The sequence below is a fragment of the Sminthopsis crassicaudata genome, chromosome 5 (assembly GCF_048593235.1).
Source record: "Sminthopsis crassicaudata isolate SCR6 chromosome 5, ASM4859323v1, whole genome shotgun sequence".
In the NCBI taxonomy this organism is placed as follows: domain Eukaryota; kingdom Metazoa; phylum Chordata; class Mammalia; order Dasyuromorphia; family Dasyuridae; genus Sminthopsis; species Sminthopsis crassicaudata.
In genome coordinates, this window is record NC_133621.1 from 16,065,372 (window position 1) to 16,091,706 (window position 26,335).

The following is a 26,335-nucleotide window of genomic DNA, read 5'->3' on the forward strand; positions in this document are numbered from 1 at the left end:
GTCAGAAATATAAACAAAGACAAACAAACAAACAAACAAACAAAAAAAAAAAAGAGACCAACAGACCGTAGCAGATTACAAATTTGCATCACTATGTCAGCATTTTATGCTTTGTTCTAAGAGAACAGTTCTTGGGGAAAGAAAAGGAGAGAGATTAAGTGAGAAAAGTGAGTGACATTAAAAACAAAACATATAAACATTAATTTGGAAAAAATAGTTATATATTAACTCTTGATTCCTGTGCTAGATTCTCAGGGTCACCTAAGAGAAGAACTAAGAACTTTTGGGAGGAGATGCAGAAAAAGAGAGGGAGAGGGAGAAAAGGAGACAAAGAGAGAAAGGGGGGAAGAGAGAGATACAGAGACATATATAGAGTCAGAGAGACAGAAACAGATAGAAAGAGACAGGGACAGGAACAGAGACAGAAACTGCTTGACCACCTGACCTCTGAAAAGATGACTCCAAAATACTTCATGTCTGTCCTATGATTTCTGGTAAAGCCCCATGCTCCTATTTGGGCCTGCTCAGCCCTACTAACACCCCACATTCCCCACATGACAGTCGATGGATATGATCCTTTCCTTTTCCTAGGAAGTACTTAGTTTTGATTCAAGACCTTTCGGCCTTATTTCCAATTTAACACCAAGTCTTCAATCCAGTCTGTATGATTCCTGGGCCCCTAGTGAGGGAGGAGCAAGTCACTGTACTCCACCTCCTTCTGTGATTTGAAATAGCCTGAGGGCAAGAAAGTGACAGTTGTCAAGGTGTAAGCAAAGGTAATTTAGCAAGTGTTTCCTAACACCTCCCTCCAAGTTGAGCCCACTCCTTAATGACTTCCATGGGTCCAGTCATTTAACCATTGCCTGAACCTGCCTAATTCTGCTATCAAATAGAGTGTGTGTGTGTGTGTGTGTGTGTAGCTGTGAGAATGGTAGATGGTTATGTGGGAGGTACGGCTTGCCTCGGCCTCTTCCCTCAGGATTTCTCCACCCTTACTTTTCTCCTTGCCCTCAACTCCAATGAGTGGTCCAGACCTTAGGGTAAAGGCATGTGGAGTAATGGAGAGAGGCCTGGACCGAGGATCAGGAAGACTATTCCAAATTCCACCTCTGCGTGACTTGGGGTTTCTCATCCATAGAATGGGGACTTGTTCTCAGCGACCTCAGAGGAAGCCTCTGGCTCTAATCTCTGCCCGGGCACATGTGCCAGTCTCTGCCCCTTATTCTCACGCTGGTCTTTATTGCTATTCCATCTTTCCCACATATAGTAATACCGCGCCTTTTTTGCACTTGGATTTCCCACACCTGGTGTTTGGGGAATTAGCAGCACTGCAAACAAACAAGGAGGACAAGTTGGGGCTTTTCAGTGGGGTCACCCCTAGGTGGTGCAGGGCCTTAGACAAATGTACCGCTCACTCCCCAAGCTGGGTCCCATTGGGTAATGCTGAAATAAAGCTAAAGGGAGTAAGGATGGATGCCTTGAAGGGGAAAGGTGCCAAGGGCGCATTAAATGGTCGAGCCTTTGTGCTGGATATGAGTGTAGAGTTAATGGAGCGATTGTATGAGTCAATGGTCACTTTCACCCATTTCTCCCTCCCGCCATCCCCTCTCACTGTTGAGCTGCCAACCCAGGTTAAGTGCCCCAATTCCGTGATTTGCAGGGCTCCGTTTCTCCCATTCCCCATCCTTTTCCTGTAACTCCTTTCTCAGCTCCACGCTGAAGGCCACGACGCCGGCTCTCACGCTAAGCTCTGTCCCGCGTGGGCTTCCGGTTCCTTCGAAGTTTGATGTCTGCTGAGCTCACCAAGGCGAGCATGGGAAGGGGCTTTGCTTTCAAGGGCTTCTTTCCTGGTGCTTGGATCCAGATTGAGAAGGGGAGGTTTGGGGGCCCTTCTGCCCCTCCCCCTAAACTTCAGGTGCCATGAGAAGAGAGGAGGTGAGAAAGAGCTGAGAATTTCTCTGAACAGCTGATAGAATATGGCGTCCGAAGCTGAAAATAAGGGAGAACCGGTTAATCGCGCTCATAACCCTAAAGGAGATGAAAATCCTCTCTTTTCGAGGGGAGTTCCCAAGCTGCCCCCAGCCCCCCAGTCATGCGGGCAGAGGGCTCCGGAGCAATGCCCTCGCGCCCACTTAGGGCTCCTCGGGTCTGAAAGATGCCGGATAAAGGGGGGAGGGGAGGAAAGCGAGGAGAGCTGGTGTTCGCAGACCTTGTGGGGCTGCTGCGCCCCGCAGCCTCCCCGCCCTCAGGCCCTTCCAGCCCCGAGCTTCGGGCCGCCGGGCCCTCGGGGAGCTCGTTCGCTCGGGCCGGGTCAGAGCCAAATTTAGCCCCTCGCCTTCCCTGCAACCCTGCCCCCCGGCGCTAACTCCAGAAAAGAAATCCAGGTCAGGAAAGCCTGAGGAGCTGCGGCTGAGGATGAACAAGCATTTTAAAAAATCTCCTCAAGGCGCCTCTCCCGGGGGAGCGGGGTCCCACCGGGGCCGCTCCCTCTAGTCAAGGAGCCGCACGGTGGGGCGAAGTCTCGCTCAGGGTCGGGAGGGGGGAGGGGAGCTCCACGGCTTCCCGGGAGTTCTAGTTCAGGACTAAGCTGCCCTCGGCTGGGCGCGAGGAGCCCTGGGCTCTTGGAGGGGCCAGGCCGCCAGGTTGCTCCTAATCGGGTCATTGCCGTCCCCGAAAGGAGCGGGACATCTGTCGGTTGGGAGTCCGGGGAGGGGGCTGTCTCCCCTCCCCCCCTCTGGACGTCCCCGTCCTGGAGTCAGAGCGGTCCCCCGGTCCCCCGGCCCCGTCCGTCTCTACTCTGCCGGGCCGAAGCCGAGGAGGCGACTCCACGCGAGCCAATCCCCCGGCCTCCCCCGAGCCCGCTCCGAAATCAGAAAGACTGTTTCCAAGCTGACTCACACCGCTAATGTCAGGGAGTCGCGTCACACTGCGCCGGGCCCTGCAAGCTGTTGCTTGCGCGGCTGGCGGCCGCGGCTTTCCGCCGGGTCCCGGGGTCCGCTCGGTAGCCCAGCTGCCTCCCTGGGAGGGGAGGGGCCGGGGCGGGGCCCTGGAGGGCCCCGCCCCCTCCTTCTCTCTGGGCCTGTCGGCCTGCCTCCCTCCCTCCCCAGCGGACCGCAATGATTTAGAAGTTCAGGAATCCCACGTGACGTCACCAGGGGGGGTGATGTAATGCGCTCTAAATAGACTGTATTGTAATCTTCTCTCAGTCCAACGTGGTTCCTTCACCCGGGCTCCGCTCTTCCCTTCTCTACACTTGTTTGGTAAGTTCCGAAAAATACTGCTCGCTCACTTTGGGGTCTTTTGCACTGGGACATTGTCGGGGCCCTGGGCTGCCGGGAGAGCCAAGCCGCCTGCCTCGTTCGCACGGGCTCCGGGAGAGGAGTTGAGGGAGCCAGAGCTCAGGGCAGGCACTGGCAGGATCTGCGTGTGCGTGTGTGTGTGTGTATGTGTGCGGGTGCGTGTTTCTGAGGGTCATCTGTGTTTGTAAACAGTCGGACTCAGGGGGAAGCCGGGCCCCGGGACCTTATTCTGTTTCTCTGTGGAACCAGCTCTAGCCGATTCTCCCCGCTCACTTCTGGCGCGCCTGAAAGATGGGGTCACGGCGGCGCTGAGATGCTGAGTGGGAAGGTGTGTGCGGGGGGGGGGCTCCGCCGGCTCCTGGGTGCGGGGGGGCTCCCCGAATGACAGCGGGACACTCGGGGGCTGCGCTTGCCCCCAGACGCCTGGCAAACTGCTGGACCTCCCCCCCACCTATGCGGCTGCGGCGGCCGACGCGAGCCCGGAGGGAGCCCCGAGTTTGGCAACTTCTCCGTGATCCCCGGGAACCGGCGCGCGGACAAAGTTTTCCGATCCCGTCGTGGAGCTGCGGGGCGGCGGAGGGAGCGGACGGCGGCGAGCAGCCGGCGCGGGCTCTCACCTGCGGCGGGCGGGCTGGGAGTGCTCCGCGGGCTCTCGCTCGCTCCCGAGGCGCGGCGGCGGCCACTCCGGCGCGGGGCTCGTCGATTTCTCACGCAAACATTGTTGCGAAGAGTTTCCCGATCTGTTGCTCTCGGCCTTTGCCCGGCAAGTTTGTTGTCAGTTTCCAGGCCCGCGCAGGAGACTCGGGGCCCGCGGGCTCTCCCTGGCCCTCTCCGCGCCCGCTCACCCATCCTCCGCTCCGTCCTGCCCATCCCTCCAGCAGCAGCTGCCAGGGATGACAGTTCCCCGCAGCCGCGGGCCGCAGAAGCCCGATCGCGCCAACTTCCACGAAGTTTCTCCACAGACCCCGGAGGGGAGCGAGGGAGAACTTACCCAGAACCTCTAGCCTGGCCTGAGGGCAAAGGAGGGATGGGAAGGCTGGTGGCTGAATGTCTCTTTTTTCGACTTCCCTCCCCGGGCCGCCCCCTGTCTCCCTCTCTCCCACTGCCCTCCCAGGCCGCCCCCTGTCTCCCTCTCTCCCACTGCCCTCCCCGGCCGCCCCCTGTCTCCCTCTCTCCCACTGCCCTCCCCGGCCGCCCCCGTCTCCCTCTCTCCCACTGCCCTCCCCGGGCCGCCCCCTGTCTTCCTCTCTCCCACTGCCCTCCCCGGGCCGCCCCTGTCTCCCTCTCTCCCACTGCCCTCCTCGGGCCGCCTATTGTTTGGGGCGCCAGAGCTGGGCCCGGCTGGGTGTCGGCTTGGCCGTTAGGTGTTTGCTTCTCTGGGTGTTTGAGCATTATGTTTTTTACTCTTCCTCCCTCCTTCCCTGACATGTGTCAGGGAATAAAGCCTGGATCCTGGGCCATTACGTCATTCAGCAGACTAGTAAGAGTGTTTGATTAACAGCCTCAGATACTCCAGGGTTCAGGGGATTTGAAATGCTGACAAAGCAACTCTGCTCTCCCCCCGCCCCCTCCCCTTCCCGGGCATCTCGCTCTAAGTCGTCAGGTCCCTTAGCGTCCCGCGTTAATAGGGACCCCCACCCTCTGCCACTATCATGCTCTCCCTGCCCAAAGGCTGTCCCTAAAGAGCGGGTAAGAGCTCTTGGGGTGGGTGTGCGGGGAATTCACTACCTGATCGCTCCCAGTCTGCCTGCTCCATTATTTAAAGAAGGCGGGAGTCGCTTTCATCTCCAGGGCTTATTAAAATATTTAGCAGCGGGGAAAAGCAGCGCGCTCAGACCAGAAATTGTTCAGAGGAACGAATGGCGACAGCGCCGCGTCCCTGTGGTGACTGTCCGTGGAGATAAACATACATCAAATGATATGATATATATCACACTCCCCCCTCCCGTTCTTATGTGTCCAGAGAGCCTTCTCGGAGTCAGTTTTCTGCAAGTTAGCGGGGCTGGGGGGAGGGAGGGGGCGCTGGGTTAGTTCGGGTTTTAATTGGAAGGCGTCAAGATTAGACTATTTCAATCCCCAAGTGAAGGCCATTGAGCCCCCGGTACAATGCCGTGGAAGGTGGGGGAGAGGGGACTGGAGGCTTTCATTTAGGTTTTTCCACTAAAAAAAAAAAAAAAGTTTATTCGCTCCTAAAATCTCTCGAAATTCTCTTGTTTGGCCGTGGAGATAAAATCTCGCGTGTGAAACGTTCAAAGGATACAAGAAAAAATTATTATTATTACTATTAATATATAATAATATATATTATTATTAGTTGTTGTTGTGGAAGAAACCTGTCTATGGCACCGAAACCGGATTAAAAGAAGGGAAGATTTCCGAGGGCCGGGCGGGGGAGAAAGCAGGGGTTTGGGCGCTGGCGTATTGGCGAAAGTTAAATAAAAGAATTGATATTCTAAGTTTGTGGAAATTCTTGGAAGCTCAGAGTCGCTCTGGTATCAGCCACTCGGCTTTCTCTGGCCGGGTGGGGGTGGGGTGGGGGTGGGGGTGGGGGGGCGCGCGGAGAGAAGCCATTTGTGTGAGCCACATACATTCAATCAGCGAGTAGATGCTAAGTACCGACTCTATGCCAGGCCAGTGTTAGGTGATGGGGGTACAAAAGAGAAGAGGGAAGCACTCGGGGTCAGCATTCACCAGTTTAGGGGGCTCTGTGTGTGTGCATACATATGTAGATGTGTGCATGCCCTGGGTATACAGTCGGATCCGAAAGAAAATGTGCGTGCAAAGAGCCCAGGGAAAGCTGCGAGTCCGAAGCAGTGGAGGAAAGTGTGATTAACGATCACTGATTTAGCGATAAGTGATTAGTGGTTTATTCAAACTGTTACCTCTGACCAGAAGCACACATCAGAGGATTAACAGGCTCTTTAGATGAATGCTCATTAGTGGAAGGGGGAAAGCAGAGATAATAGGCGGGCACACAGGGACAACTTTCGAAGAAAATCATTCCCCTAGTCTTGGGGAATAATCAGCTCTATTAGCAGACAGGCTCTTTAATTTAAAACTTGCTTTTATCTTGTAAATCAAAGTTAGGTGCAGAAGTTCCCCCGATGCTATTATAGCCTAAATTTTCCCAGATCCATGGGACATGGATTATCTCGGTAGCGATACTTCCCCCCTCCCCCCCTCTTTTCATTTAAATAAACAATGGACACGTTAAAGGCTCCCAGCCCTGACAGGCGTTTGCTGCAGTCCCAGCGCCTAGAGGTGTTCCCCCGCTTAGCCGGGGCGCAGGGTGAAGCCTCCCCGACGGCTAACTAGATGGCGCCCTGCTCTTTGGTGAGCCTTGGGCTCGGGCTCCGTACAAGTAGCTGCTTGCTAGGGGTCCTTCAACGCGTCTGACAGAGCGGATTCTGTGCTGGGCTGGAGGCTCGACAGCTCGACAAGTACTTAGTCACATTTTCCATGTCAGTTACATTTGGGGAGGTTAAAGACTACTGGAAAAATCCGTCTCATTGCTGGGAGAAACTGTCAGAGGGAAAGGTACCCACGCACAATCTGGGATTCGGCCCCGCCTGCCTGCAGCGGCGGCCAGACACCAGACCTATCTCCTGCGCACAGATTTGTACGAGAATTCGAGCTGCTCGTGGTCCGCAGCCCCGAGAAAGAGAACTCCCCCAAGATCCGCGGGTTTCTTCCCGTTCTGTTGGCGAAAAATAGAGACAAGTGTCTTAGAGAGAAAAGCTTCCTCCGGTGCTTTAAGGAAACTCCTCTGATTCACTTTATTCTACAGAGAATGGTAAGGAAAATATTTCCTCTGCTGTTTGGACTTTGGGGAAACGGGCTAATGAGACTTGGATGTCAGTTTCAGGTGAAATGCGCACGATTTCTGGATCAGTTACCTGTAAAGCCCCGTTTTGCTGCGAGGGCGAAATGATGCTGCTTTGCTGATTTTGATTACTTTGTGTAGAAGGAGGTGTGTACGTGTGTGTGCTTGTGCGAGGCTGCCTTAGAGCCTCGCTGCCTGCCTTTGAGCTCCGTGAGAAAGCCTAGGACCGAAAAAATCTCCTTGAAGCACTTGGGGGAACTTTTTTGTTTTTTTAAAAAAAATTCTTTCTAAAAAGGGAGAGAAAATATCCACCAAGTCCCAGTAGTGTATTGAACTTTGGGGACGCCTTGAGATAAGCAAGAGGATTGTGCTTTGGGGGAGCAGCGGGTGGGGTAAAGGGATGTCAAGACTCTTTCCCCGTTTTTTAGAATTTACATAGAAATCTCTCTTGCTCTTCCTAAGAAAAGAACGTGTTCCCTTAACAGCCTGTTGCATTTATTCCAGAAGAGTAATTCTGGGTATTTTTCTAACTCTTTATTGTTGTGGAACCTTAACGGAAAGCTTCTAAGACCAGAGGTGTTTGCTTACTAGAATCGCCTTCTTGAAGCTGTTTTTCAAGTTCCCATCTATTGAAAAATCAGCAACTTTTAATCGTCCCAAGCTTCAAATGTACCCCAAATACTTTGCAGACTTTAAAACGCCATATAACATCGGTTGTTATTGTTATTTTAGTTGTTACTAATAATGGCTTGGTAAAATAACTTCTTGGTAAAAAACAGCCTCCATGGCATATATGCTGATTTTACCTGAGCAGGCCTTTCTTGGAGTCCAGTCCACTAAAATCAGGAAGCCAGGATGTTTTTGATCCCCCCTCTCCCCCAAATGGCCTCATGAAGTTGTTTCAATCTAAGGCTAATTGACTCTGGTTTTGTGACACTTTTCATGTACTGATTGTCTATTCTCCCACTTTTTGAGATTTTTCTTTTTAAAAAAAAGAAAGCACACTAAAATAGTCTGTTAGCTGTCCAGACCTGCAGACTCAAATTCAGTCAACAATTGGCCTTCTCAGCCCCTTACTCTCCTCAGTTCCTCCCTGCTTTCCCCCGGCTGCCTCTGTTTCACTGAATTTATGTCCCCATCCCATGATATTTCTTCAGCAATTTAGTTATAGCTTCTATTAAACACAACATTAGATTTGAGACCCACATTGGCTATTGAGTGGGTAAACAAACCCCTCGGTGTTCCACACTGGGGACGTTGGCTAGAGCTGGTTCCTTCTCATTCCTTTGAAACATTAGCTTAAAAGTAAGGGGGGTGGGGTGGGGGAGGGAGAGAGTGCTTTATTATTTTTGTCATCGCTTTTGTTGTTGTTTTTCACTTTAAAGTGATGTGTTTAGTCACAAAATTAATGTGATCCTGGCCAGTGTCTCCTAGCTCTCTGCTCCTTTCTCTTGCTCCAAATTGGATTTCTCTATCAATTTAAGATCTTTTAAGAGGCTGCTTTCTTGGATGGAGATAGAACAATGATCTCAGTCAATTTATTATCTTGTCTGGTTTGACTACTAGCCACATTATGAGACTCCCCGGAATTCTTTCATAAGTTGGTAGTTAAAAATGCAAATTGGAAACTTTTTCTCTGAATGATGTTTTGAGCCATAGGAGAACCAAGTCAACTGCTGTGGGCCATTTTGCTGCAAATCTTCCAGTGTGTAAAAGACTCACTTGTGGATCTGGTGGGCAGACAACAGTCACCAAATATCATTTTTTTGGTCTTGCAATTCATAAATGAAACATGTTTATCCTTTTATTTTTTTTTGGGGGGGGATGGCAGGACCTGATTAAGAAACACTGGCACTTTGGAAATGACATCACGTGTAATGTTTTCACTGAAGAGTTATATCATTTGGTAATTAGGAAAAAATGGGCAATTAAGGTCTTTTTGGATCCATTACTAGTCTATTGTTGGGAAGCCTAAATCATGAAGTTAGCATATGAAGAGTAGAAGAGACTCTCTTGTAGAAGCTTTGAGATAGGCATAAGCAAATGCTGCTTTATAAACAACTAGAGATTTTCCAAGGATTTTGTTGAGGGCTGTAGGATTTTCAAAGTAAAACATCTGGAGCTTAGAACAATTTCCTGAACTTGTAAGATGTTAGACTTGGTTTTTAGTTCTCTTGTATTAAAAAAAAAAAAATAGTTCAGACACACTTCACATTTTTTTTGATGTTTTACTTCTTTCTATAGTTATTGAATTTTCACATAGTTAATCACTAGCCCTGAATTAATGAGAGCTTTAAGAAAGTGAGTTTTTATTTTGCTTGAAAAAAATTGCAAGAATTAGGAAGGTTTTCTCTCCAGAATCAGGGAGACTGTTATAGTAGGAAAAGTACTGGCTTTGGAATCAGGGGATTTAGATTTGATTCCTAACTCTGTCATTTACTCTCTGTGGACTTCCTAACTTTTTTGGGCCTCAACTGTGTCCTTTTCATAGTGAAAGCATGAAGTTTGATGATCTCTAGGGTGCTAGATAGTTCCAAATCTATGAGTTAGAAAAGGGACTAGATAATCTAGTTGGATTTCTCCATTTTCCAGATGAGGAGACGGAGTCTCAGACAGGTAGAGCATTTTTCTCAAGGTGACTCCAAGCCCAAAGTAGCAATGCCAGGATTTGTTTGGTTACACTACACGGCAGAATTACATACTGTAAAATTTGTTTGGGGATTTATGAGGGAGTTGCTAAGATAGGGAACCGATCTCTTTTTCCTTCTAAAGCAGGACTAGGAGAAATTATTTCTTTTTAAAAAAATGTTTATTTGTATAAAGTTTTTTTTTTTTTATTTTCAAAATACATGCATAGTTTTCAACATTCACCCTTGCAAAACCTTGCATTCCAATTTTTTTTTTCTCCCCAGGAGAAATTATTTCATTAGTGATTTTTTAAAAAGTCCTTTTTTTCCTTTTTTGACCATAGTGATGAAAGCATCCCCCAAAATGATGCACTGTCTGTCAGCGCATCTGGATCTCCCCCTCCCCCTCAGCCCCCACTTCTGCCTTGGCCTCTAGGACTTGTCTAGAAGGGTCCATTTGACTAATGTGGGAAATCAATGGGGCTGGGAGGTTCCAGGATTCTACACTAGGATGTTCCCTTCTTTGAGATCTGCTTGTTGAGAGTTGATGCATCCCAATTAATTAAAAGTCCTTAACCCAGAAGGCTACTAAGTGCAATAAATGGGCTGGAGGCTGAAGTTCAGACTGGCCAGTGTCTGGAACAGGCCCCTCTCAGTCCAACAACACGCAGCCAGGGATCCTCACTTTGGGCTTGTCCTAAAATCCTTTAGCTTGATGAATTGTCTCATTTGTGATTCTTTTCTCATAAAGTTTTGCTGTCAGGGTCCAGGCCTGTTTTATTCTTTATAAACATCACTTTCGAGCAGCGCAAAATTTGTGCTATTTCAATGATTGAAGGATAAATTTCTTCTCCCATACTGCTTCAACCCCTTTAAGGCTTAGAAGGGATCATGTACTATCAGAGCTTGGCAGGGTCCTCAGAAGTTATCCAAGCCCTTAATTTATAAATGAGGAAACTGAGGCTTAGAGGTCAAGTGATTTGCTCAGTCACTCAAGTAATAAATAAAAAAGAAATCAGGTCTTTTAACTAAAAACTGAGCATTCTTTCCATTGTATTTCATCGTCTCTTGTCTCATCCGGTGATCATCCCAGTGATGAGGCTGGAGATATGTCTTACCACACTGACCAAATACCAGCTCAGCCACTTACTACCTGGATGAGGTCGGGCAGGGCCATGGCATCCGGTCCATGGATGTCCCTGGATCACTGAGGAAGCCTTAAAGCTGATCAGGAATGTTTGGGCTGTGCTGTAACAGTATGATGCAGCTGGTAGTTTGCTTAAACAATCTATGGCACAGGATTAAGTCAAATGTACACAATTATAGTTACCCAGCAGCTCCCTCCAAGAAGAACACAAAACTGATTTTGATTTGTTTTGAGTAATGCAAGGTTTCTGCTGAATTTCGGTCCACTTTCCTAGGGAAGATCTCATTAAGTGATTGAGCAAGAGGAAGTTTGGATGTTGTATAAGTGTGTTCAATTCTTCAGCCTCAGGCAAACGTTTAAGATCTGTGACCCGCAGCAAGCTCCTTTTCTCTCTCAGCATTCATATCCTTGCCTTTGCACATAGTAGGTCTAACAAGTGCTTCATTCATTCATAAATTTGTTAAAAGAATATGTTGAATTCCTTTAACAACCAATCAATGAATCAATATCAATCAATTAAACATTTATTAAGCACTTACTATGTACACTTTAAGCTTTGTCTTCGATCCACAATGACTTTATATTTTACTTTTCTATCATTTTACTAACTCTCAAACAATTTTTTTGCCTTTTTTAAATAATGGGGCCCTGTATGGAGGCAATGTTGGGACCTTAGGAAAAAAGTAATCTCTTGAATGTACCTCAGTTTCTCCATTTGTTGAATAAAGTGGTAACCCCTAAGATTCCTTTCAGTTCTAAAAGCATGATTCTAAATCCTAAAATCTATTATGTAATCCATATCTCATGGACATTGGGCACTAATTCTGAAATCCAGTCGGACTTGGAAACTTGGGTGTGGATAGCAACAGTCAGAAAGGCCCCCAAGAATTAACAAGAGGATCCAGGGCCTTAGTGATTCCTTGAAACAAAACAAGAACCTCCCAGTTGTTCGGTGCGAGGAAGCTCGTAAACTGAGTGAGGATCAGCAGTTCACGTGGCCTCTGCTTGGGTGTCAGCTGCTGCTGAGGCTCGCCCATGGAAGCTCAGTTTGGTAATGGTGGAGTGGGCCAGGGCTGGAGCCCTGCCCTCCAAATTGGATTTCAAGTTCACTGAGTCCTTCCCTTCTATTTTTTCAATATGAATATTTCCCAGGATCTGCTTTTTAAAACACCCATTCCAACTGCTCAGCATTCTCCTGTAGTGTGGTGGGAATGATTTGCCCGCCTGGATATGATAGTAAAGGAAACCATTGTAGACATCTGGGTCCCAAACTGGGGTCTTTTCTCGATAGTGTCCTTACTTAAGAGACTTAAACCCCTAAAATCCTGTAAAAGAAAGAGGGAATTTCAGAGATCTTGGTCTCAGGTGTGAGTCCTCCCTACCACCAACAAACTATTGGATCTCAGACAAGTCATTTACATGCTTTGTACCTCAGTTCCCTCATTTGTAAAATGAAGGTGGTGCTGGGAAGGCAGATCACATCTAGAGTTCTTCTCAGCTCTAAGATTCTACAATCCAAAATTGGGATATAATTCTCTCTCCCTCCTTTTTTCCTCTCTCTCTTTCTTTCTCTCCTTCCTTTTCTCCTCTCTCTCTCTCTCTCTCTCTCTCTCTCTCTCTCTCTCTCTCTCTCTCTCTCTCTCTCTTTCAATCTCTCTCTCAATCTCTCTCTCTCTCTCTCTCTCTCTCTCTTTTTCAATCTCTCTCTCTCTCTCTCTCTCTCTCTCTCTCTCTCTCTCTCTCTCTCTCTCTCTCTCTCTCTCTCTCTCTTTTCCCCTCCCTTCCTCCTCCCCCTCTCTGTTTCTCTGTTTATTTCCCTGTCCCTTTCCTTTGCTTCATCCCTTTCTCACTCTATCTCCCTCTTTCCCTTTCTGGTTTTTTCCTGTTTCTCTCTTCTCTGTCTCCGATTCTTTTCTGTTTTCATTTTTTCTGTTTTTTTTCTCAAAAGAGGCACAAATATAAAGGATCTAGACAGAAATTACATGTACTTGGAAATCGAGCAACATCAATTTTCAAACCACAAAAACCTTAAGATTCAGTTTGCTTCAGTCCAACAAGTATTCATCAAACATCTACCATGAACCTTCCCAAGATACCTTGGGGTTTACTGGCTAGATTTCTTAAAGACCAGGCCTTTACACCAAAGTCAATCGGATTCTCATAGGCACCAATAGGTTCTAGAACAAGCCCCATTTGGTCATTGTTTGACTCCAGATGGACTCAGATCAAATTTAGACAGGCTTTGGCCAGAAACCCTGAGGGTCTTACCCTCCAGATTTATTTATTTAGATTTTTTTTTTTTTTGGATACATAAAAGAGGAGATTCTTTGCCTCAGTTGCTACCTAGCCTTAAGCACTGAATGGGTGTTGCTTCAGTAAAACTGAGACCAGTTGAAGACCTTAACTTAAAAAGGGCCAGGACTCCCACTGCATTAGGGGCCATCTTCCAATCATCTTGCTCTATATCTAGCCATTGGACCCAGATGGTTGGGGGGGAGGGGGGGAAGTGAGGCAGATGACCTTGTCCAGTCCTCCCTCACTACAATCCAATTCATTTGCATGTCATGGTGTCACCTCTCCGATGCCATGGTCTTCTTTGAGAACAAACAAAACATATACCAAGCATTGAGGAGACTGAGACAAACCCAGCACAATTCTTGCCAACTAGGAGCTTAGCATACTGGGAATTCTGTGAGGGGAGAGGGTGGAGCGGGTTTCAGGTGTGGGGGATGGGCAGGCCATGCAGAATCCTAGGGGAGGGAGCAGGGTGGTCTGAGAGGCTGCTCCTGACTTAAATGCACTCTTCATGGCAGACAAGTGGCTGATAAAAATGTGCTCTGGCTGATCAAATCAGTCCAGGGCAGTTATGGGCAAGGGTGCGCATGGCAGCTGGCCACCAACCCAAGCTTCGAAAGGAAGCAATTTAAGGAAGGATTCATTGTTTCAGTGGGCTTGCTTTTGGCTGCATATTTCCTCAGGCCACTGAAAAGAGGATTTGATTTCCATGCGGCATTTATTGTGGTGGGAAAAGAGCTGCAGTTAGAGCTGGGTTGGGTGCTTAGCACCTGTGGGACCTTATTGCTTTAAAACCTTGTTTTCTTACCTGCAAAAGAGGAGTGCTGGGGAACTTGCACTCCCAGTCTATGATCCTGTGTCCTGCTTTACCTTGGAAATCCTAGCACCTCTGCGGCTCTCAATTTCCTCCTTCATCCTATGAGGAGCTTGTTTGGTCCCTAAGGTATCACTTCAAGGTCTGAAATCAAGATTCACATCTGTGACCACACTTGCTTCCTTTTCTTGTCTCCAGGAGAAGCCTCAAGATTCCTGTTTTGCATTCTTGAAAAGAAGACATTAGCCAATCTGCTTCCCAATGCTCAATAATCTTTTAAAAAAATACTTTTTAAAAATTATCAAAACATTTACAAAGATAGTTTTCAACATTCATCCTTGCAAAACCTTGTATTTCAAATTTTCCTCCCTTCCCTCCCCTTCCCCTAGATAGCAAGCTGTATATGTTAAACATGTACAATTCTTCTATACATATTTCCACATTTATAGTGCTGCACAAGGAAACATCAGATCAAAAAGGGAACAAAAGAGAGAAATAAAAAGCAAGCAAATGACAACAACAAAAGTAGAAATACTATGTTGGGATCCACATTACATCCAACAGTCCTCTCTCTAGATACAGATGGTTTTCTCCACAAATCTATTGGCCTGAATCATATCCTTCTTGAAAAGAGCCAAGTCCATCACAGTTGATCATTGCATAATCTTGTTGCTGTGCACAATGTTCTACTCACTTCAGTCAGCATCAGATCCTGTAAGTCTCTTCAGCCCTCTCTGGAATCATCCTATTGGTCGTTTCTTACAGAACAATAATATTCTATAATATTCATATCCCACAATTTATTCAGCCATTCTCCAACTGATGGGCATCCACTCAGTTTCTAGTTCCTTGTCACTACAAGAAGGGCTGCCACAAACAGTTGGTCCTTTTTAATGATCTCCTTGAGATATAGGTCCAATAGAACCACTGTTGGATCAAAGGGTACCCTTTGGGCATAGTTCCAAATTGCTCTCCAGAATGATTGGATCAGTTCACAACTTTTTTTTTTTGAGGCTGGGGTCAAGTGACTCGCCCAGGGTCACATAGCTAGGAAGTGTTCAGTGTCTGAGACCAGATTTGAACTCGGGTCCTCCTGAATTTAAGGCTGGTGCTCTATCCACTGTGCCACCTAGCTGCCCCTCAGTTCACAACTTAATCAATAATGTATTAGTGTCCCATTTTCCCCATATCTCCTCCAACATTTATCATTATCTTTTCCTGTCATCTTAGTCAATCTGAGAGGAATGTAGTCATACTTCAGAGTTGTCTTAATTTGCATTTCTCTGATCAATAGTGACTTAGAGCATTTTTTTCATATGACTACAAATGGTTTTAGTTTCTTCATCTGAAAATTGTCTGTTCATATTCTTTGACCATTTATGAATTGGAGAATGGCTTGGATTCTTACAAATTTGAGTCAATTCTCTCTATATTTTAGAAATGAATACTCAATGATCTTAACCTAGCTGCTGCAGAACCATCCCATAATGAACAGGAACGATGAGGCTTTTCAATCTCTTAGTGACTGTTTTGTGGAGCAAACAAGCTGCAGTGTTTGTCACAAGCGAGGAAAAGATTTTACTAATAACCCCTTGTGACTTCATGTTGTGAATGACTCTGCATTCCCGCACTTCTCCCTGTGAGTCACTTCTCCCTGACCCTTTCCCTGGCTGTGCAGCCATCCATCCATTAGCCAAGCCAATTGCGCATCTGGCCATTGGCTTCTGGACTCAGGTCTAAGAGTTTTGCTTCAGACGGTATCTCTTGATTCTCATTAACACATAGGAAAAGTTCTCAAATGAGATCATATTTGGAAAACATTTAGCACAGTGCCTGGCACATAGCAGGTGTTCTGTAAATTGTCGTCATCATTGTCATCATCGCTTAGCACTGATGTGACATAGTTGGAGCTTAAGAAGCTGGTTGGTAATTGACTATTGATTGGCAGGTGATTATTATTCCCATTTTACAAATAAAACAGGAATTGAGAATCCAATGACATAAATTTTCACAAAGCACCTGCTACTAGAATCTGGCATCATGTAGCTTGTAATATAGAGGAGAGATATGAACAGATAACTAATTCTGAGTGGACCAGTTAAGGAAGAGCAAAGGAATGTGGGTTTGAAGCCAGAAGGGACTTTAGAAGTTATCTAGCTGGCCTGATTCCTTCATTTTACAGACGAGGAAACTGAGATCATACAGGGATGGCAGAGCTGGGATTTGAACTTAATTCCATATGCCATGCTTTTCCCGTAGCACAATATTGAAAATGAAGCATTCAAGGTGGAAGGAAATAAAAGCTACATATTTCAGGGAGTGATAAGCAATCCACTTTGGACAAGAAAATGTTAGAAAAAATAAAAAAGTGGGAAGGCACCAAAAACCATATTGCAGTCAGAGCAAAGTAGGCCTTAAATGCCTTCAGTGAAATTGTACTTTCTATTTTGGGTAATGGGGATCCATCGAAAGTCTTTGAGCAGAGAAATGATCCCATCAGAATTGTGCCTTAGGAGACTTACCCTTCAGCATTTTGGGTTAGATGAATAGCCCAATAAGCAGAAAGCCCAGATTGCTGATGCTTTTTGATGAAGGCACTGATGTCTTGGTGACTTTCAGAATGGGCCTTTCCATCTGAATATATTAATTTTTTATCCTTTCTGTTCACAGATGAAGTTCTTCCTTCCTTCCAATGATTATCAAAGGGATGGGGGATGGAAAGGCCCCGGTACAGAATTTGACCCCTACTAGTATTTATGTCAAAGGTATTCATGTATATTCCACATACTTCGTTATTGCTATTTGGTCCTCTATTGGTGAGCTTTAGAACTTACAGGAAGAAAACAGAACTGAGGGCAGCTAAGTAGTACTGTGGATAAAATGGTGGGCCTGAAGTTGGGAAGACTCATCTTCATGAATTCAAACCTGGTTTCAGATGCTTACATGTATGACCCTGAGCAAGTCACTTAACCCTGTTTGCCTCAGTTTCCTCATCAATAAAATGAGCTGGAAAAGGAAATTGCAAAGAACTCTGTTATCTTTGCCAAGAAAACCCCAAATGGGGTCATGAAGAATCAGACACAGCTGAAATGACTGAACAACAAAATGAGGCTAAAAGCATTTAGCTTTTAGAATTATTGTGAGGATCAAATGAGGTAACAATTGTAAAGTGCTTAGAACAGTGTTTGGCTCGTGGTAGATGCTACATAAAAGTTAACTATTATCATTATTAATCTGTAAGCTCTTTGACAGCAGAGATTGTTCTGCCTTCCTTTATATCCACAGAATTTTTCCACGGTGCCAGTCACATAGTTGGTGCTTAATAAATGCTTGTTGACTAACTAGTAGAAGGACTTCTGAGAAGTACTTACTGGAAGGAGTGTTAATTTCTTTTCATCAATTTTTTTTTTAAATAATGAATTTGACAAATGTCATTAACCAGGAGCATATCTACATATATAAAAGCAAAAAGAAAAAGAAGATTCATATGAAATCCTGAACAAAACTTCTTTTTTTTCTTTAAAGAATATATTAAATTCACAATTGTAATCTCTATATCTGCTTATCTGAGGGTATCTCATTATGAACTTACTTTTGTTCTCTTCTGTGTATTTTTAAAATATTTCATCGATATTATTCTCCTTCTCCCTTCCTTCCTTTCTTCCTCCCTTCTTTCTCTCTCTCTCTCTCTTTCTGCCTCTTTCTCTTTCTCCTCTTTTCTCTCCTTTCTCTCTCTTTCTTTCTTCCTCTCTTTCTCCATTTCCCTTTCCCTTCCCTTTCCCTTCCCTTTTCCTTCCTTCCTTCCTTCCTTCCTTCCTTCCTTCCTTCCTTCCTTCCTTCCTTCCTTCCTTCCTTCCTTCCTTCCTTCCTTCCTTCCTTCCTTCCTTCCTTCCTTCCTTCCTTCTTTTCTTTCTTTCTTTCTTTCTTTCTTTCTTTCTTTCTTTCTTTCTTTCTTTCTTTCTTTCTTTCTTTCTTTCTTTCTTTCTTTCTTTCTTTCTTTCTTTCTTTCTTTCTTTCTTTCTTTCTTTCTTTCTTTCTTTCTTCTTCTTTCCTTCCTTCCTTCCTTCCTTCCTTCCTTCCTTCCTTCCTTCCTTCCTTCCTTCCTTCCTTCCTTCCTTCCTTCCTTCCTTCCTTCCTTCCTTCCTTCCTTCCTTCCTTCCTTCCTTCCTTCCTTCCTTCCTTCCTTCCTTCCTTCCTTCCTTCCTCCCTCCCTCCCTCCTTTTCTTTCCTTCTTCCTCTTCTTCTTCCTCTCTGTCTCTCCCCATTTCTGTGACTATCTCCCTGGTTTCTCTCTTTTACTTGTAACAAGTAAGCACAATTAAGCAAAATAGATTTCCACCTTGGTTATATCTAAAAATGTGTGTCTCACTCTGCCCTGCAAGCCCACCACCTTTCTACCAAAAGATAAGAGATTTGCTTCTAGGTAATCCCTTTTTAAAGTAATCCTATGAGAATGACATAGAGATCCGTCTTTGAGTTGGGAGAGGTTTTCATCTGGCCTTCATAACCCCAGCCAATAACCAAAGGGCCTGGGTCTTGTGTTTCTTCATCAGTGCTTGGTGACTAGGGTTGGACTAGATTCTGAGGGACTTCCTTTCTAGATTTTCAGAGAGCAGAGTGACAAATCATTCTTTGCAACAGTACACAAAGGAACAATCTGAAGTTAAAACCTTCCAGGAATTAGAGGCAAGGATTTTTATCTAGGTATGTGAAGAGGAGGCCCTGGCCATGGCATCTGTAGACATGGCTGTGTAGCCCACTTTCTGCCAAGAGATGTTTTTTTCTCTAGGTGTCCAAGTGCTGCCCTTATACAAAGTCAATGGGCCCTAAGCTTTTGAATTGGGTTTTTTTTTTTTTTTCCTTTTATGAATTTGGGTTTCATGAAACCATAGAATGTTCATGAGGAGCCTGTCTTATAGATGAGGCCAGGGTCAGGAAAATCTGGTTTCCCAACTGTCAATGACCTTTAGTTGCTGTGTGATCATGGAGAATTCTCTTCAATCTCATGTTTCTTCTCCATAAAGATTTTGTAAATATAGGTGTAACGTCTTCTGTATACTCCTGAAGTACACAGATTCATTGGAAGGGGAAGCGAAAAGGCGGGAAGCATTTATAGAGTGCCTATTGTGTGCCAGTACAATTATTATCTCTTTTTATCCTCATCACCCTGGGAGGTAGGTGCTCTTTCTTAATCTTCATTTTGCTGTTTATTGTTGTCATTTGGTCATATATATCAGTCATATCCAGTTCTTTGTGTCCCCATTTGGGATTTCCTTGGCAAAGATGCTGGAGTGCTTTGTCATTTCCTTCTCTAGCTTATTTATAACCAGGCAAGCAGGTTAAGTGACTTGTTCAGGTTAATACAGCTAGTAAGTGTCTAGGTCACATTTTTGAAGTCAGGTCTCCCTGATTCCAGACTCAGTGTTTTATCCACTGCAGCGCCACCTAGCAACCTAACATAGAATCAATCTAGTTCAAGTCTCATTTTGAATTTGAGGAAATCTAGATCCAGATAAATTAAATACATTTCTTAAAATCATACAAGTAGGAAGTAGCAAAATATTTAAATTCAGATCTTCTGACTCCAAAGCTGGTTTTCTGTCCGTTGATATGAGGGCCAGTAAGATCCTATTTGTAAAACACTTTGCGCAACTTTGAGCACCATATAAATATCAATTATTATTACTAGACTTAGAAGCAAAAATAGCTAACAGTGGTGATAGTGCACCTACTATGCTAAGTGCTTTACAAATAGTATCTCATTTGGTCCTTGGAACAACCCTGAGTGGTACATTCTGCTACTGTCTCCATTTTACAGATAAGGAAAGTATCTTTTCCAGGGTCACACAACTAGTAAAACAAGTCTTCTGATTTCTTTTCTTTTCTTTTTTCTTCCTCTTGATATCTTTTTTTTTTTCCTGTTGTTGTGCTGAGGCAATTGGGGTTAAGTGATTTACCCAGGATCACCCAGCTAAAAAGTATTAAGTGTCTGAGGTCAAATTTGAACTCAGGTGTTCCTGACTTCAGGGCTGGTGCTCTATTCACTGAGCCACCCAGCTGCCCCAGTTTTCCTGATTTCAGATCCATGCTCTGTATACCATGGTACCTTTAGCTGTCTCTAGAATTTAGTTCTTCGTCACACTCAGAACTCTCTATCAGCATAGCACCAAGTTGCCTCTATTTTTGAGGCAGGTATAATACACCAGTTTTTCTTTTTCCCCCATCTAAGATTTAAAAAATGAAAATCAGTTTCACATACCATATGAGCCCATGTTGTCGACTCTTCTCATCGGGGAGTTGAGCAGCTGCCATCCTGGTGGTTGAGTAGAGTTGACGCCATCCAAGATGGCGGGGCCCCAACAGCACTCTTTTGGCAGGGGGAAACAGCTTGTCATCTGGAATTGTTGTGTTTGATGCTAAATACCTAAACTAATCTCCAAGCCATTCCAAACACAGACAAACAGTGGCATTTGCCAAGTTGGGAGAAACCATGTGGGCCGAGCCACACAGTTGTTCCTCCACATGCCTCTGAAATTGTAACAAGCAGTAGAGAGAAAGAAAAATGCCAGAGTTACCTGGCATTGCCCCCTTTGCCAGCAACTTTCCTCACAGGAAGTGTGAGTGGGCTTTGTCTTTCAATGAAAATATTCATTTGTACTTAGGACTGGAGATCCTCCAAATGGAAAGCCCTCTCCCAGAAATTGCTGTATTGTTCTGAAAATGGACTGTACTCCTAAAATGCTGCCTTTGAAAAAAACAAACAGGGATTGTGTGTCATATGCATACATATATTTATATACAATATATGTGTGTATACACACATATATATACACATACATATATACATACATATATACGTACTTTATTATATATGGATAGTGAACAACAACATTGATTATGAGCTTCTATTTACAACACTTGTGGGAGGAGGAAGAAGAATGTGATTTATATTTGGACCAATATGGAATCTTGGGCTGCCAAGGCCAGAAAGAAATTGCAAATGAAAGATTTCATCAAGAAATTACAAGATTGGGAGGACAGCTAGGTGGCGCAGTGGATAGAGCACCAGCCCTGAAGTCAGGAGGACCTGAGTTCAAATCTAATCTCAGACACTTAATACTTCCTAGTTTGTGATCCTGGGCAAGTCACTTAATCCCAATTGCCTCAGCAAAAAAAGAAAAAAAAATTACATGAGAGATGATAGGCTTGTCACATGACTTGAGCTACAAAGGATAAGTGACCAAAGTGCTTCAGTGGTGTCTGTATGACATTGGGGACATTAAGAAAGGACTCGAGTATTAAGTGGATTTCTCATTTGTAAAACATGTGGATTGGACTCCGTGGTCCCTCCAATCCTTTTGCTCTTACTCTGTTCCTCCAATCCTTTTTGCTTTAAATCTATTATTCTCTGATTCCTCTGGCAAACTTTTAGGAAGATTGAGGTGAGAGTTTTATGGGCTGGGTGGGCATGGATGTGCTGCCGCCAGCAGAGTGGAGGGGAACGCCCAAGCTGAGGAGGTCAGTGAACCATCTGAGTATTTTTTGACTTCTAAGAGAGCTTTCCTTTCAGATTTTGCCCCACATATCATTGCTGATCACAGGATTAGAGCTTGCAGGGATAGAAAGTACCTTCGAAGCCGTCCCTTACAAATGAGGACTCAGAGGCTCTTTGGTTCACCTACAATTCAGATTCTTGGGAGATGATGTTGTTCCCCTATTTTGGCTGTCCAGGATCACTGGGAGAATGTGTTGAATAGACATCTTGACATCAGGGTGCAGCCTGAGTTCCTTGAGAACGCTCCCCCATTTCCCAAGGCCGATGCAGCTCTCTGTCCTTTGAGCCCAGCTCATGGTTTATCTGAAGATTTATCTGTCCAAGTTACCGCCCTCCCCCCACCTTGCAGCTCACTTTGCTGTTTTGGGGGCTCTGGATCTGCTCTTTTATAGACAGAGAATTTTCAGGATGGATCCTTCTTAAGGGGGCAGATTGGGAGTCTTCCTCCTAAGTTCCTACTGAACTTCCTCCACCAGCTCTGATCTCAGTCTGTCTGCCATCTATGACTTCAAATATTCCTCTCTGGAATTTGTTTGGCGCACACAGAATTGAGGAGAGGAGAGGGATCAGGAAGAAGGGACGCTGCAGGGGATGGATCACAAACTTCCTTCATCTTACAATGTGGCTTGCTAAAGGTACCTGAGGTGTCAGTCCATTCCTCAGATGGAATAATAACCCCCGCCCCCCTCCCCCAATGAAAGAGACTTGAGCAAAGCCAATCGTCAAGTTTGTGGTCTTCCATCTCATAAAAATGTCAGTCTTATCTTTGGCCCGGCTTGAGCACCTTGACCTTCTGGGTCCTAGACCTTCTCCCTGGGGCTGTTGCGAAAACTGTAATCTTCCCTCTTTGAAGTTTCCAGCTGGCCAGTCAGTCAGGGCACCTTCGGGGTGGGGGCTGGGGGGATGCCATCCTCCAGCAGCTGCTGGCAGGTCCCTGCTAGGGTAACTTGAGGAGTCCCTGGCAGTCGATGTTTCTCGTCTTTTATTTCTTGTTTGCTTTTGTTAATATGGAGCTATAGGAGATGACAAAAGAAAGAGATGGAACGGAAATGGGGCAGATTTTCCCAGATTTTGTCTTGGCTACGACACAGACGTCTCTCCCCGGCCTGGGGTCCGAGCTCTCACAGCTACGGTGGCCCGGCTGCTGAGGAGCCTCTGCAGACTGACCAAGATGTTGTTTTCAAGCTCATTCTTTCTTTGAAAAACCCAAGTTAGTGTCTTTTTTGGGAAGAAAAAGTGGGTGTTTAATGGGATACATTGCTATAATTCACTGGTCATAGGGTTTTATTTGGGGGGGGCGGCAAGACAGGGTTCCGTGACTTGCCCACTTAGCTGCCCTGAGTCACAGGTTTAGAGCTGGAAGGAACCTAATAGTTCCTTTCATTTTCTAAATAAGGTAACTCCCTATGTCTTGTTCTTGCTTCCTCTGTCTCTCTCAATCTCTGTCTCTGTCTCTGTTTCATTCCACTATTTCTCGCCTTACTATCTCACTTCTTCCTATGTACACATCCATATACCACACACTCACTCACTCACACACTCACACACACACACTCACTCACACACACACTCACACACACTCACTCACACACTCAGACACACACACTCAGACACACACACTCACACACACACTCACTCACACACTCACACATTCACACACACTCACACACACACACACACATAGATTTCCCCTTTCATTTTAAAGCTGCCCCTCACACCCAAAACCAATCTGATAATTGACATCGCTGTAGCTTTCATCTTAGAACCCGTCAGTTATGTGCAAAGGGGCACATAACTCCCTTCATTGAAGGGAGAAAGGATGGGCTCTTTGCCGGCCCGCTTGTGAGCAGAGCTTTGGGTGTGCGGCAGCTGGCTCCAGAGGTGAAGTCGGTCCCGTCTTGTTTGTGCGTAATTGGAGGTTTTCCTTCAGCGCCGCAGCCCAGGCTCCTTAGGGTGCCCCAGGGAGCTGGAGAAGCCCCCGTCCCTAGTGGGCTATTTGAAGCCCGTTGTGATGTGACTCAAAGCTACCTTTGTAGCCCTAGGAGATCTGAGTTCAAATTATTTCTGTCACCTTGCACAAGTAATTTGCTCTTTATAGGGCTCAGTTTCCTCACCTGTAAAAGGAAGAAATTGGATGAGATGGAAGCTCCTTCTGAATCCCCTTTCAGGTTTAACCTTGTGATCCAAAGACCTCGCACCTTCTCCAAATTTCCTTTATTCTATGAGGGATTTTGAACAAGTCATTGTCTGGGGTAGAGACAGGCTGCCCACTCATCTTCCTTCACCTCCAGAGTCTGTCCAACGCGCTCACTCCCATCTTTATTGGCGAGAATCTGCTCCTTTCTGCCAGTTGGTTCTGGGAAGCCTTTCCTAGGTCAGTGCCTCAGGGGCCATCCGGCCAGCACCAGCCTATTCCGGAGGAGGGCCCTGAGTTCCAGAGACGCCAAGGGACTTAAGAGGCAATGGGATATAAATGGGGCCACTGGGTGGCGCCATAGCGTGCAGAGCGCCCAGCTGGAGTCAGAAGGCTCATTTTCATGAGTTCAAATCCGGTCTCAGACACTTGCTTAGCTGTGATTCTGGGGAAGTCATTTCATCCTGTTTGCCTCAGTTTCCTCATTTGTAAAAAGGAATAATTAATAATAATGATAATACTTTCCTCCCAGGGTTTCTGTTAGAAATGGGGTAGTGATTGTCAAACGTCTAGCACAGTACCTGTTGTACAGTAGGCTCTCCGTAAATGGTAGCTGTAATTATTAGCTATTAAGTGACTTGCCTATGGCCAAACAGTCAGCGAGAAAGGTGGGATTTGCCCGGTGCTGCCTTTGCTTCGGATCGGATGTGTGGGGTCGGGGCAGAATGGCGGCACCAGACGGCGGAGGAGGAATGAAGCTTGGACTTCTTCCTGCTCCTTAATCCGGCCCCTGATCTGCCTGCTTGGAATGGCCGAGGACCCCCATCTCCTGGAGTTCTTTGGCAGAGCGACCTTTGACAAGGCTTATTACCAGCCACTTAACTGCATTTAGCGGGGGTGAGAGAGGTCAGGGCAGCTCGGGAGGGGGTTATTGTGTGGGACTCAGGAAAGCCTGGGATTGTTGGCTCCTCTTCTCTGAGCCATAACGGTGGCGCCCAGACTCATGTTGGGAGATAAGAGGAAGGGGTGGGATTTACCCAGCTTCCTGAGGAGTTCTCCACAGCCCTTGTCTCCTGACTGGGTAGAATAGAACATGGTTAACCGGGAAACACCCTCAAACTCTCCTTTAGAGCCAAGCTGCCTGATTTGAGGCCCCAGGTGAGGACTTCCGGGCACACCTGTGGCCCAGATGCATCTTGGGATTGCCTCTCAGTAGATGCAACCATTGCTTCCCTTTGGAGGGGGGAAGCTTCCATGGAAAGACCCTGAGGGTCTGAACTCCTCGATCTGCTGATTCTGAGGGACTTTGGATAAATCATTCTTCATTCCAGGCTCCTTTAGTAAGAGGGGGACACCGGATGGCTTCGAAGACCGCTCGGCTTTCAATCATTGTTCTTGCTATTTAGTGACTTCCATTCTGGGTGTCAGCATCCTCATGGGGGGAGGGGACAGGTGGACTAGCTTCACTTCCACATCCCCCTGGGCTCTCTTGATGATCCTCTGGGATTCTTCAGTAGTGGGAGCTGGGCATGGCCCTGCTCAGGAGTCTCATCTTCACAAGGAGGGTCTGGGGGATCACCAGTGCCCTTGGAGGCAGGAGGAGGGCCTTGGGGGGGGTGATGTCCCCATGTGGTGAGAAACTGCCTTTTCCCAATGGGATTTCCCAGCTTTCCTGCAACCCAGATCCTTAGAGTCGTTTAGAAGGGAGCTCTTAAGCTTTTTGTGCATCACGGCCTCTCCGGTGGTGGGCTGAAGCCTCAGAATGGTAGTTTTTAGCATAAAGCACATAGCCTTACAAAGAAAACCAAGCTGGAACTGCGCCGTGGCTTTTGGGCCATCCGGCATTGAAATGTATATGATACATGTGAGTGTCTCCATGGGCCCGTGGGTACGTGTGGGGAAATGTGTGCGTACACAAGCATCCCTAAATGCTATATATATACACATCTACTTGTCCCTCTTCTATCCCAGGGGTTTGGGGCACAGCACAACTTGGAAAATCTGCATACAAGTTTTTGGCTTGCCTTTCACATGAGGGAAGAAACCTGCATTTTTTTTCTTTTTCTTTTCTGGCATGTTTACACTACCTAACTTAGTTTTCTGTGTCATCTGCTGGCCTTTGTACGTTGTCTGTGGCTTCTGCAAAACTCCCCAAACATTCCCATTTAATTAATGCCAACCTGCAACATACTGAAACTGCAGTGGGGGAAGTTGTGATGTGGAGGGGACAGTAATAGAGTTACATAGCTGTTTGTTTGTTTCGGTCGTGGCCAGCTCTTTGTTTTCTTAGAAGAGATACCAGAGTCATTTTTCATTTCCTTCTTTAGCTCATTGGACAGATGGGGAAACCGAGGCAAACATGAAGTGACTTGTTCAGGGTCACACAGCTATTAAGTGTGTGAGGCTGGATTTGAACTCATATACTCCTACTCTAGGCCCTGAACTCTTATTGTGCCAAATAAAATGTATATGTATATGTATATAAAATAAATGCACATCATGTGTGTATGTATATAATATATAAATACTATAATACATACATAGTATATACAAATATACATATTCTACCTAGTGTGTATTAAATACATACATTTATGCACATATATGTTTATATCTGTATATGTGAGAGAAGTCTATATAT

At 45.8% G+C, this 26,335-nt stretch overlaps 1 protein-coding gene across 2 annotated transcripts in view; it reads left to right on the plus strand.

The window, feature by feature from the left end:
- The first annotated feature begins 3,183 nt into the window (after positions 1 to 3,183).
- The window catches only part of CREB5 (cAMP responsive element binding protein 5), a 477,814-nt gene continuing 454,662 nt past the window's right edge, over positions 3,184 to 26,335 (plus strand). The window contains exon 1 of one of the 2 annotated variants that reach the window (XM_074272189.1): positions 3,184 to 3,260. Coding sequence is in view for 1 of the 2 variants with exons in the window: in XM_074272188.1 (XP_074128289.1) it covers positions 7,090 to 7,092 (3 nt within the window). In the remaining variant the exon portion in view is untranslated. Of the gene's footprint in view, positions 3,261 to 5,901; positions 7,093 to 26,335 lie in introns of those variants that run through there. The other variant, XM_074272188.1, reaches the window with a different exon arrangement.